Source organism: Pagrus pagrus (assembly GCF_965226575.1).
Source record: "Pagrus pagrus genome assembly, chromosome: 1".
Taxonomy (NCBI): domain Eukaryota; kingdom Metazoa; phylum Chordata; class Actinopteri; order Spariformes; family Sparidae; genus Pagrus; species Pagrus pagrus.
The window spans coordinates 20,520,816-20,532,723 of NC_140185.1; the positions used below are offsets into that span (position 1 = coordinate 20,520,816).

Here is an 11,908-nt window from a genome sequence, read left to right on the forward strand (position 1 = left end):
ATGGATACTTTATAGGTTCACCCACCTGCTTTAAAAGAATCTGCCTCCATTTCAACCTAATAAATGTGTTTTTTGTGAATGTTTACCTGCGAAAAACTGAATATATTCACACAGGATGTGCCACTGTGCAGTCATAACACTGCAGCCTAAACATTTAATTAATGAATTAATACATAATATGTCAAACCTAAAAAAAACAACAGTTTATTTTATTTCACCTAAATACAAAAGGCAGTGAATGTGCAAGAGATATTTATTTAAATGTAGGATGTTTACCTCCTGAAAATGTAGGTTATATCTCTTAAGTGTATTTATCTTTTAAAAATTGCATTCAGGTCTATTGATTTAAATTATGTATGTAATTTTTTTGTTTATAACTATGCAACAATATTAAATGGTTGTCTTGATGTGTCCATTCACATGTTCTATTAAAGTGAGCTTGATACAATAAAGACAAAGAATAAAGAAATGCTTATTATTCATTTTGGAATAGACAATATTCAAAAGTAGACTTACTGTATATAAACCAATATCTTTTATAACACGGATATTCAGGCTGCTGCAGAATTCTGGTTTTGTGTTTTCTTTGACATGTTTAATCTCTCTTTAGACTGCAGCTCTGTCATTTGGGTCTTTGCAGCCTCTACTGCAGCAATATATGTGTGGGACAGGGATCTTTAAATCTTCACATCAGAGAATATATTTTTGTTTATTTACATTAGGAGCCATTACATTATTTGGAATTGTCTACTTTGTTGTAAGGTTGGTGCTTTTGTCTCATTTCTCAGCTTTCACCACTGTACCATCTTCAAACTGTTTCCTCATAACAATCTCTGTGTGTAAGTGTATGTGTGTTTTACTGTACAGTATATTAATATGCATCAATCTCTTCTTCCTGTCTGTTCATAATGCTGATTTGGCTCCTGGTCCAGTTGGGCCTCCTGCTTCGCCCTCAGCCCCTGCTGCTGCTGCTGGACCTGCTCCTGGGTGTGATTGATTTCCACTGCCAGAAAAGACGAAGTGACATGACACTCTGCAATGGATTGGATCCACACCATGAGAAACCAGCAGCTGTGCTCTGGTCTCAAGCTGTAGTGTGAACAACCAGCTTTAATGAATCGCTGTCACATGCACTGTTTGGTTCCAGGCAACCAGCCACTGATCTACCACTGAGCTCCTCGTATAGAGCTCCTCGTATAGAGCTCCTCTCAGAGAACGTATGGAGTGAACACCTTTGAAACAGACTATATCCAGTGTGGGTGTGCGTCCTGTCTATATACAGCAGGCAGGATTTAAATGCATGTTAAGAAAAGTTAATTAGATAATATAGTAATTTTTCTTATTTGTAGGTGAGTGGTTGTTTCATAACTGTAATATTTATTTTCTGTAACTGATCACATTAATCACTTCTGCACTGCAAAAGCACCGCTCCGTCACTAATGTTAGTAGTAACACCTGTGCTTTTCCTGCGATGACAAGTCAAAATATCTATTGTGAAAAAAGGTCTGTGGATGGGATCCATTTGAAAACAATATATAAATATATGAGTGCTTTGATGCCGGCAAGGTTACCACAATTCAGTTATATCCTATCTTTCTCTCCAGTTCGTGGTCAATATAAAAGAAAAACTTTTTTTAAACTTGCATCTAATGGGAGAAATGCTTGTCCTTGGCTTCCAAAGGGGGGAAACCACTCAATGCATCCCTGTAGCTGTTCCTGAATGTTTCCACTTACTTATGACGCATGGTTTATGGCTATGAAATAGTGAGTTCGAGAGTGCTCTATTTTAAACGGACAGTATGTAATTTCTGCTGCTTAGGATCTCTCAGTCACTAGTTGTCTATTTCCATCTCTGAAGTAGTTTCCTGCTTTACATACAATTAAGGCAAGATGGTGAAAGAGGAGCTTTTGAAGAGGGAGGGAGAGCATCTATTGACGCAGCTGCTGCTGCTGCTGTGCGCGTCTATAGGAACGTCAGGCTTGTCAGAAAACAAACTCACCTTAAATGAGAATTCAAGTTCCTTTTTAAGTTCTTTCCCCCAACACTGTACGACAGCAAATAATTTACGTTTCTCAACATCAAAAAGTGCTCTTACTTTACATGAAACATCGATCACACATGTCTGTGTCAGGCACACTTATTGTAATGAGAAAAGACTACTAAAAGAAGTCTCACAGTTCGAAACAAAACCTGAACTAAATGATAAGAGGCATCTAATCGCTTTGATCAGGACGTCTCTTTGGTGGTTGTTCCTGATGTTACGTGTGTTGCCTAAAACTAAAATAGATGCTGAGTGTAAAAGATGTTCAAGAAGACCTTCAAAAGTGATTATTTATATTTAGTTTATTTAGCTCCAGTCCAATTATCATTATGTTCTACATCACAACATTTTACATTCCACATCAATGTAACACAGTAAATTAGGTAAGAAACCAGGGAACACAAAAATAACACAACACAATCTACAGGTAATAATCCTAAACAAGCACTGACTAAAACATTTTAAAACATTATCAAAGTTTTCACAAATGTTGCAAGTTTGGTCTTGGTACTAGAAAGAAAAGAAAATCAGCTGAGATCTCAGAAAAGCAGGGAAGATATCGGACAGTTCATCTCTGAAGTCTGTAAGTTCATACAGACGAGAGATCTCCGCAACCGTCCGACATCAGTGCTGCTTCTCGGAGAGGCTTCGCTGATATGGCCCTGGTACACAGTCAAAATGGAAGTACCAATCATTCCCGGTATTTGTTTTTAGGAAAAATCACTTATAAAAATTGAGAAAAATATCAAAAGAAAAGTATTATAAAAAATACTCTATTGACCATTCCATTATATAGACAAGGAAAACAGGTAGAAAGTTGAAGGGTATTTCACAAAATGGTGCAACTAAGTTCGACGATGGTCAGTGACATTCAGTGGAGAGTGTGTGACTGTGCAATATCAATACCAAGTCTCATTACATTTTTTCCTGATTTACTATACATGTGTGAACGCTGTGAATCTAGCGAGCTAGTGTTGGCTAAAACACAATTAAGTGACAAACTATACATTATATTAAAACCTTTCAACTTCTATATACACCCCGACTCTTCTGCTAAATTCTCTGCCTCGAACAAAAGTACAGTATGTTCAAAGTAGCCTCAGGAGTGAGCTATTGCTAACCGCGCTTTCACATACGCCTATTCTTCTGTACGCATCCTGACAATCATTAATTAAATAGCAAGGCTAATATCACATGGAGGTTTTCACTGCAGCTACTTTTATGAGATAATAACATTGTAAATGTGTCATAAGATCAGAAACTCCAATGTGTCTGAGTGCAGCGCTTCTTAAATTGTTGAGCATGTCATGTTACATTAGACAAGTCTCCGTACAATTTTTAAGAAGTAATTTTCAATAACATTCTGCAGTAAAATTACAGCCTTTTTTGTTTTTTGCACCATTACAAGATATTTCCAAAGTTTTTTAAATAACCTTGCATAGATTATTGATTTGCATTCAGTTTTTGCAGTAATGTGTGTTTCATTGTATTACGTTGTCCCAAAATTCAGCATTTTTCATTCGGAGTGAAGGGTTACAGTAAGCACAGCCACACAACTGGGCAATGTGCTCTTCATGTATCACAATTTATCTTGCACTATTTCAAGGAATATTAAAGTAACACAATTCAATAAAAGTTAGTGACACCTTCTGGTGACTTGCGTGAAGCCACAAGTAAAGTTCAAATTTAAAGGAACAGCAGACTTTGAAATGATGTGGAGGGTAATAATGGACACACTCAGAGACTGTGACAGTAAAAAACACTAAGATACCAAAGGGAATTTTCTGTTTTAGCTCTTAATGTTACTTTAGCAAACTGCAATTTTAGCTCCATAGGTGTATATTAAAAAAAAAATCATCACCAGCTGATCCAATCTCTCCCCAACCTTGCAGTGATAGTTGCATGTTTAGCACTCGGTGATGATTTTCAGTGCAATTAGAAATGCTAAGTTGTGTTTTTTAAAGGACAAATGTTTAAGCCCAAGCATATTTTGGAGAAAACAATACATATTTTTGAAAGCCTAAAACAACTCAAAGAATTCAAAGCTATCTACAATTGAGTGGAGCAATTGACGTCATAGGCAGTTGTCATTAATTAACCTAATTGTGTGTTAAGAGATGATGGATAAAACAGCAAAAAAGAAAAGCACTGCAGTAACTACATCACAAAAGCTGCTACAAAAGAAAATAGATGCCATCAGTGAGCCGATTTCAGATGTCGCAAATACTGTACAGCTATGACTGCAAACACCTGCACAGTGGCACTCCACTGGATTAAACTACACTGCATTCAAGGAGTTCATTCGTGGGGAGCGGTTCAAACAGTTGAGGACTAGTATGACATCATCAAGAAAGAGACTGAGGCTACACTGATGGTTTTCCTGCTTTTACACACTGCCGTATGTCTGTTACTTTATCCACAATCTCATTTCTACATCTAAATCTAAAATCACCGTTACTACCTTCCTGTCTCAATTATGTGAGGTGTTGATCCTGAGACTGGATGAAGGTGTGTTAACATGATGCTTTATATACATTGGAAACGTAAGAGTTTTGTGAATAAGTCTCTGAAATGAAATTTGGTCTGGGGATATTTTGCTGTTGCACACCCTGAACGACTGGATGATGAGGGTTTGCCTTTGCAGGGAAAGCAAGAAAAGTCTCCGAATGCTCACTTTTGTTTTTTTATGTATATAATAGTAGAGTGATCTAAAGATAAGTTTGATTGACATGTTGCATCTAGGCATAAGGGCAGGATTTGGGCTTGTCAGATTTTTAAGTAAGAAGTTTTCTCATGATACGAGGAATATCAGTGTGATAGCTAAACATGCATTCTGCAAACATTTTAAAACTATAAAAACTGTGTTTATATGTGTTGTATATGTAAACGCAGCAAGAGAGCCTAGATATACATTATATTGGAGGTTATTGACACTGTTTTGACATCAGCCTGTTGACCTCCCGTATCAGAACAAACAAAGACTGTTTGGCAGTATTGAGTAATAAAATGTGTGCCATTATCATTATTATTTTAACATGATGTGCAGTTTGTATATTACAGTATATGATGTACAAAGACAAGTGTTGGTGATGATAAAAGAAACATGTTGAGGTACGCAAAGAAATCGGTATGAACAGAGGCCTGAAAGTGTAAAGTAATCGCTCTGATAAATTATTGAACATATGGGTGTACTCTTGTGTTTGAAGTACACCGATCATAAAAGTAAATAGTTATTTTATCCAAGCGAGCCAGTGTCAACTTTTATCTTTAGTCCTATCAGTGATTACCAGGATAAATAGAAAGTTTAAATCAGGAAATGTTTCATTCACTGTAAAATAAAAACAATATGCCAATACAACAGATTTAAAGCACAATCCTCTAAATGATGAATATGTAGAAGCCATAAACAGCAAGTGTGATATCAACATCTGCCCGTTCATTCATCAAATCAATGATGACAGCTCACATCAGGCCTTATTGTGACTTAAAGAGATTGTTTACTTTCATCAGATTGCTTCATATTGCGAATATCTTATTTTTCTTCATTTTGAATTTTCACTGAATGATGCAAACAATGCTAACAGGCAGTTTTATGCAAAGATCAAAGACAAATGTTAAGTAACTGACTTTTCATCATTATTTATCAGTATTTTATCTAGCAAAGGAAAAACATGACATGAAGAAAGTTTCTATTTAACAAGACAAAATTAATCAGAGGTTGAACAGATTTCATCTCGCGTCATGTAGGGATACGCTTCTGATTTATTACTTGGATAAAAGTAAAAATGTGAGTCTCTGTGGTGGCAGGAATTGAGTTCAGATCAGAGTTACTGAGACCCCATTACATCACTCACTGTACCTGCTGAGCTTTTAATAGTGTGGTATGGAGTTAAAAAACTCAAAGGGTAAGCCCAGAAAAACCTTTAAGATAATCCATCACTTTTGTTTTGAAGTATCCGTTCAGTGGTTTCCCTTATAATCAAACATACAGCTTTCTTTTTGATAGATTCAAAATGTCATTAACTCGTCCAAAGCTTCATTACTCTGACATATAAATAAAAACTGCGTCTTCTTTACGCTTGCACAATTAAAGGGTTTCACATATGTTTTGCATGTATTTATATCAAATCAAATGAAAACAATAGATGCAAAACATGATGCAATTCCTGCCACAAGCATTTAATTACCAGGACGTGACTTTAAACTATTAAAAAAAGAGAGAAGAAGAACGGTGAACACAGTACATAAGATAAACATGTTGCCCTGAGGCACTTGGTAGTGGGCTGTGATAAAACAATTAAAAACACTACCTTTCCAGTCTAAGGGATTGTGTAGTTGGTCTCAATAGCTTTGCATTCAAATTGTCAATTCAAAAATAATGCACACGTGTGAGTGACCACCTACACTGACAATCATGATCATTCTAGTGTTCATCTAGAGTTGTTGTCTCCAGTCTAACAATGGCAGATAATAAAAATGCTACAGAAAAGGGAAGAAGCACAATATACAGTACGTGTGAGCAGGAACTAAAGCTAAACTTGTAGTGTGTTTGTTATGCTTTTTCTGGGAAGGGGGGGGCAGGGAGATAAGAAAGAGACCAGAATAAATGGCCAGAAGGCTCGGGGAGGAGAGATATGGGAGCTGGGCATCAACATGGAAAAATCCTACTGGGGATAGTTGTTCTGTTGCCGGCGCTTCGCCGACCTCATTTTCTCAAAGCGTGACTCCATTTCCTCTAGGACTTTGGGGGTGTACCTCACCACCAGCTTCACGGTGCCCTGAGCTGCTTTGAGGAGTTCCACAGCCTTCTCATGGTGCTCACCTTCCACGCTCTGGGGAAAACAAAGAAACGTACTGTAAGATTTTATCACGAAAAGGAATTACAACTGTTGTTAAATCTACCGTTTTTATAGGTTTATAAACCAAAAAAGAAATATACTGTTAAGCACAAGGTATGTAGTAACTCTGAGAGGAACAATGAGCTCTGTATTTTAAAGAGATTTCAATAAACATAACATAAGCTTTGGCAGTGTGGTTCAAATTACCATAAAAAAAGATTGTAATTTGGAAATCTTAATGAGAAAGTCAATTGGATGATTGTCTTTGGCTGATCCTGGAATTTCAAGTCAAGCACAACAAGCAACTGCTGAATGTTGTAGCTATGGTGACGAGGCTTTAAAAGGTACCCTGTGGAGTAGACAATGTATGTTTACACTCTCTCCCCACTCTGACCAAAACATATTGTACATAATGTATCCCTGAGGTCTAATAAATGTGTTGAACGCACTTCTTTCCTTGTTAAACATTTTCAGATTCAGATTTCGGATATTCCTTTCTATTATTTAGATCCATATTTGCATGGCAGCAGTCGTCTTCTATCTTAGCTTTGCTTTATTTATTTGTTGACAATCCTAAAACAACCAACTATTAAAGGAATAGCTTAAAACCAAAGAATGTGCTCTCTACATGCTTGAGTGTTCTCTCTGACAAATCGAGGACAAAAACAACACAAGGTACGTTTAAGATGTCGTTCTTCTGAATCCTGATTTGTTCAGTTTGAACTGTTTGAAAATCTGGAGTGTTGTCTACACAACAGAATGACAGGATTCAAATTTGTAATATTTCGCTATATAAATAAAACTGACTTGATGAGAAGTGAACGTGAGATGTTTTAAATTGTTTATCTGGCCTATTTCCTTAAGCACTTATTTTATCACCTGGTGGTTAATGAAGCTAAGTTTACATAAAGACCAGCTCTGGTTTTATGCTTTGTATGGAAATGCATACATTTACAGCAAAATATATACACGCCACCAGACTGGAGAGTGTTTTACAGATTCTGCAAATTGAACGTACCACTCCATTAACAGAGAGGAGCTGGTCGCCTCTCTTCAGGCCTCCGTGTCGATCAGCAATGCCTCCTGGGATGATCCGTGAGATGTATATCGGCGAGTTTTGCTCCTTTCCACCCATTATATTGAAACCCAGACCTTCTTCCGTCTTGGGCAGTTCCACGACGCGGGGATGTGAGTGTCCCTCACTCGCTGCAAAAGCTGCTACAGTAGCCTATAAATAAAGTGGTGCAAATACATTGAATTTACTGCATTTAACAGGCAATGTGAAGTGTTTAACTAGAGCAACTTCAAGAAAACAAATGGTCCAAAACGGAGAAAAGAAAAAAATGTGCACAAGTCAAATACTTGTGTATTAGATGGTCTTTGAGGTCTACCTTAGCTGTGGCGTTGGCCCTGACCTCAGGACTGCTGTTGATGTCCACTGTTTCATAGACATGTTCATAAACCTGAAGAGACATCGTTAGACAATAGTTGGTCATGACTACAAAATAATCAAACACAACAGAAAAGTGTACGAACACCATATCACATTTAAGTGTTTTAAGAAGAACAGTGTCTCACTTCTCTGACGGCGTTACAGAACTCGCTCTGTAAGACCCTCTGCAGCGCCTGCAGCTTCTGCGGAGGCACCTCCCCCGTCCTCTGGAGTTTATCAAGCAGTTCAACAGCACGATTAATATCTGTCAACCAGAACAAAACATCACCAAGATTAATATCTGTCGACCAGAACAAACACATCACCAAGATTTTTATTGATGGCTGCAACTGGAAGCATTCACATAAGCAATGACTGTTCTCTGTTTGAAAGACGGTACTCGATCGGTGCCGATCTGGAACTAGATATCAAGAATCTATGAATAAGCTTAACAAATGCTTAGTGTTACCACTAAATACAGGTCTAAGTGACAAACTAATTGTTAAAATTGTAATCGAATTTCTGCCATTTAACATTTATTAGTCTGAGATTTAATTTACCTCGACTTGTTCTGATTATAAATACTTTGTCCCTGTGGGTATGCTTGTCTTGGCTCACTGCACTGTTTATCTCCCATAACATAAAGAAATATGAAGCTACCTAAATCAGTGGGGTAACTTTCACCATCGCACACTTCAGAGCAAGATATAGTGTTGAATCGTATACTTCACCTTCACAAAGTACATTTCAATGTTAACATATCATTAGCTTCATGTTTTATGTGTAATTGCCTTTGTCACCACCATTATCTGTTATGTCAAAAATACATAACCAAGTGAAATTGGTGGGAAATGGTAAAAACTATTGTGAGCCATTTTCCTCCAGTTTTTGCATTTTGAGTTGATTCCAGTCTTACATGGAGGGCTCACTGTCCTGCTAATCTGTGCTAATTGCTGCTTATAGCTGATTTTAAATGGCATTCAACATTTCTGTAAACTCAATAGCGAAGAGAATGTTTCGTTTATATTTACTTGCCCATATTAACATTACATAGATGGGTCTTATGTAATATCCACTGTGTATTAGCAGTCACAGCAGGAGCTAAGCATCTTGTTAAAAGGAAAGCAAAGCCCGAATTAAAGTAGTCAACAAATATCTCCTCTGTATCATCATTGGTGCTAAGGGTGATGAAGCCGGTATTACAAAGTGAATGAAGCCTCCATTTTTGATGCAAACATACGGTGAACATTTGACAAACAAGCTGGATTTACCCATCACTGGGTGTTGTTAGTAATATTAGCTAGTTAGCTTGTGCCCAAAGTAAAACAATGTAGACGTAAAAACTATCGTTAATTCAGCTCTGTGCCACGGATAAAGACAAAGGGTCAAAGCCGTAAACATTAGGTATCCGCAAAATATCATTTATGCAATATTAGCCCGCTAGACAAGAAAGTATGCTGTCAAAAATAACCAGCAGCTCTGTTTGGCTCACGCTAGCTGAGCTAGGTTAATGTCTCCCTGGTATCACAACAAATATTTCTAAGCTAACCCTAGCTAGCCAATAAACTTTACCTCTTTCCAGCCGAACAGGCTCCCCAAGCGATGCCATTCCTGAAATGAGCGGCTATTAAATGTCAGATAGAAACTGCGTTAAACGCTAGATATGGAAAACTAAATTTGATAATCCGGGGCTAGCGTTACGTGCGCTTAACCGAGACGATAAATCAGATTAGCCAAGTTAGCCGGCTAGGCTAGCTGCCAGTGTCATAGTGCGTTCACGTGATCCTCGTAAAGCGGAGAACCACCGACCACCGAGCGTGTTGTAATCCGTTGTTAATGGATGATCGTGGGGCAACAGTGAAGGCCTCTTCTCTAACTATTCAGTGTTTTAAATCTTAATATATCCTACATTTCCAAGTAACCCATAAGTTATCAGGTATTTTGTTGAAACGTGCCCGCTGTAATGTATGTTCCCATTCTCATATTATAACTTAACGAGCAGAATCAGCACACATCTGTGAGTTACTGTCTCATTCATTAAACAGCTGCACTGATCGCATTCATGGATGCTCATAGCTCAAGGGATTGTTACACATATACAAATAACGTCGTGTGTGCTGCTGACCAGGGACCATGGACCTTTAACTAGCCAGGGACCAGCCAGAAGCTTCTTTGACTTCTTCGCTGACACTCGGGGAGGATCTCTCTCTCTGCTGCCCTCTACTGGTGAACTGCAGCACGTGTTGAGGCTCCAGTAGACAAGTCTGCAGAAAACTGCTGCTGCACTGCTCTCTGCGGGCTGAAACTTTCAAGCATGATTCATTTCTGACCACACCCCAGTTGGTGATGAAACACAAAGCGTCTGCCTCTGACAGCTGATGTAATACACCTGCTGTGACGTCACGAAAATGAGGCGTGACCAGAGGCAAAACAGGCTTGAATTTAAGACCCAAAGCAGCATATTTTGTCCTTTTTTCCTACGATTCATTGTGTAAAATTGTTGATCCCCCCCCCTCTTCTTTTTGTCTTCGAGCTTCAGCCACAGATCTTACTCATAGAAATCCTACAGTACTGTAAGACCTGCTTGCATGCATGATTTATGATCACAAAAGATAATGTAGGCTGGCCTTTACTGCAAACATCAACCTGGCTCGAAGACAACTGGTGATTTCATAGCCACTTTGTGCATTACTGAATGATTGGTGGATTTCTATTACTTGTGCTTTGTTAAACAAAAATAGCCTGAAGCTTCCACTCATGATAAATAGAGCAGCACAGAATACCTTCTCTCAAATCCATCAGAGAGGGTTTGATTCATTGTCCTAAGTGCTGAGGATGTGTTAGTGCTCAGACACGTTGAACACACTTTACTGTATCATACCACTTCTTTCTTAAGGTGGATTTTCTTTAAAGAGCAACTGCTTCTCTTCCCATATAGGATAATAGGACGACTGAATTCTGAAATAACTTGAATTCTTAAAAGAAACCTTGCTGCCTCTTGTTTGCTTGTCATCTCTCTCAGACGGCGGCTTAAAGACTCTCTATTTGTTCTTCCGTATAAGAAAAATAACTTACAGCATCTTCATCAGCCTCCTCTGAAGAGTAGAGAAGAAAGTGGAACATCTTTCCTCTGTTCATGTGATTTCTCTTTTCAGCAATTTGTTGGTTTTGTCCCCCCCAGATCTCAAAATGGCACATCCGGTTGTCTTCTGAAGTCACACTTACCTTCAGGTTGATGACGAGGAAGTAAAATGAGGTGGTTGGGATCACGCGTAGAACAAATATGAGATATCAGTGACGCTTCCGATGAAGGTTTATATCTGCAAGTGTCTTCTCTTTCTCAAAGATGTTATATTATGGGTAAATTTGCAAATGTTCCATGATGTTAAGATGAAAACGTGAACATGTTTTATTGTGATCCTACTACGACCTTAAACTGTGGCATCTAAACTTGGCAAGCAAGGTGTTGTCACTGTGTAATGCACTGAGTTAAAGTCTGCTGGAGGGAATGTTGACACCAAAACTTCCTTCTGATGACAGTGAATGTGCGACTGCTTGAAGAAGTGAAAGATTTAAAGGTGGGATTACAGTGTACT

The 11,908-nt window shown here is 38.1% G+C and overlaps 1 protein-coding gene across 1 annotated transcript; it reads right to left on the reverse strand.

Annotated features, from left to right (window-relative positions):
- Positions 1–2,326: 2,326 nt before the first annotated feature.
- Positions 2,327–10,067, reverse strand: lin7c (lin-7 homolog C (C. elegans)). The gene is made up of 5 exons (XM_084365844.1): positions 9,885–10,067; positions 8,459–8,577; positions 8,272–8,343; positions 7,899–8,108; positions 2,327–6,874 (listed from the first exon to the last, which is right to left on the reverse strand). Exons 1-5 carry the CDS (start codon positions 9,919–9,921, stop codon positions 6,707–6,709), a joined length of 606 nt encoding a protein of 201 aa, XP_084221970.1. The 5' UTR covers positions 9,922–10,067; the 3' UTR covers positions 2,327–6,706.
- Positions 10,068–11,908: the final 1,841 nt, after the last annotated feature.

What these genes read in the sequence shown, in the direction of transcription:
- lin7c (XM_084365844.1), bottom strand. Translation starts at nt 9,921, where the DNA reads ATGGCATCGCTTGGGGAGCCTGTTCGGCTGGAAAGAG. An exon ending in GCCTGTTCGGCTGGAAAGAG is followed by an intron (nt 8,578 to 9,884) that starts GTAAAGTTTATT and finishes TCTGGTTGACAG; the next exon opens with ATATTAATCGTGCTGTTGAA. An exon ending in GGGCCAACGCCACAGCTAAG is followed by an intron (nt 8,109 to 8,271) that starts GTAGACCTCAAA and finishes CTTTATTTATAG; the next exon opens with GCTACTGTAGCAGCTTTTGC.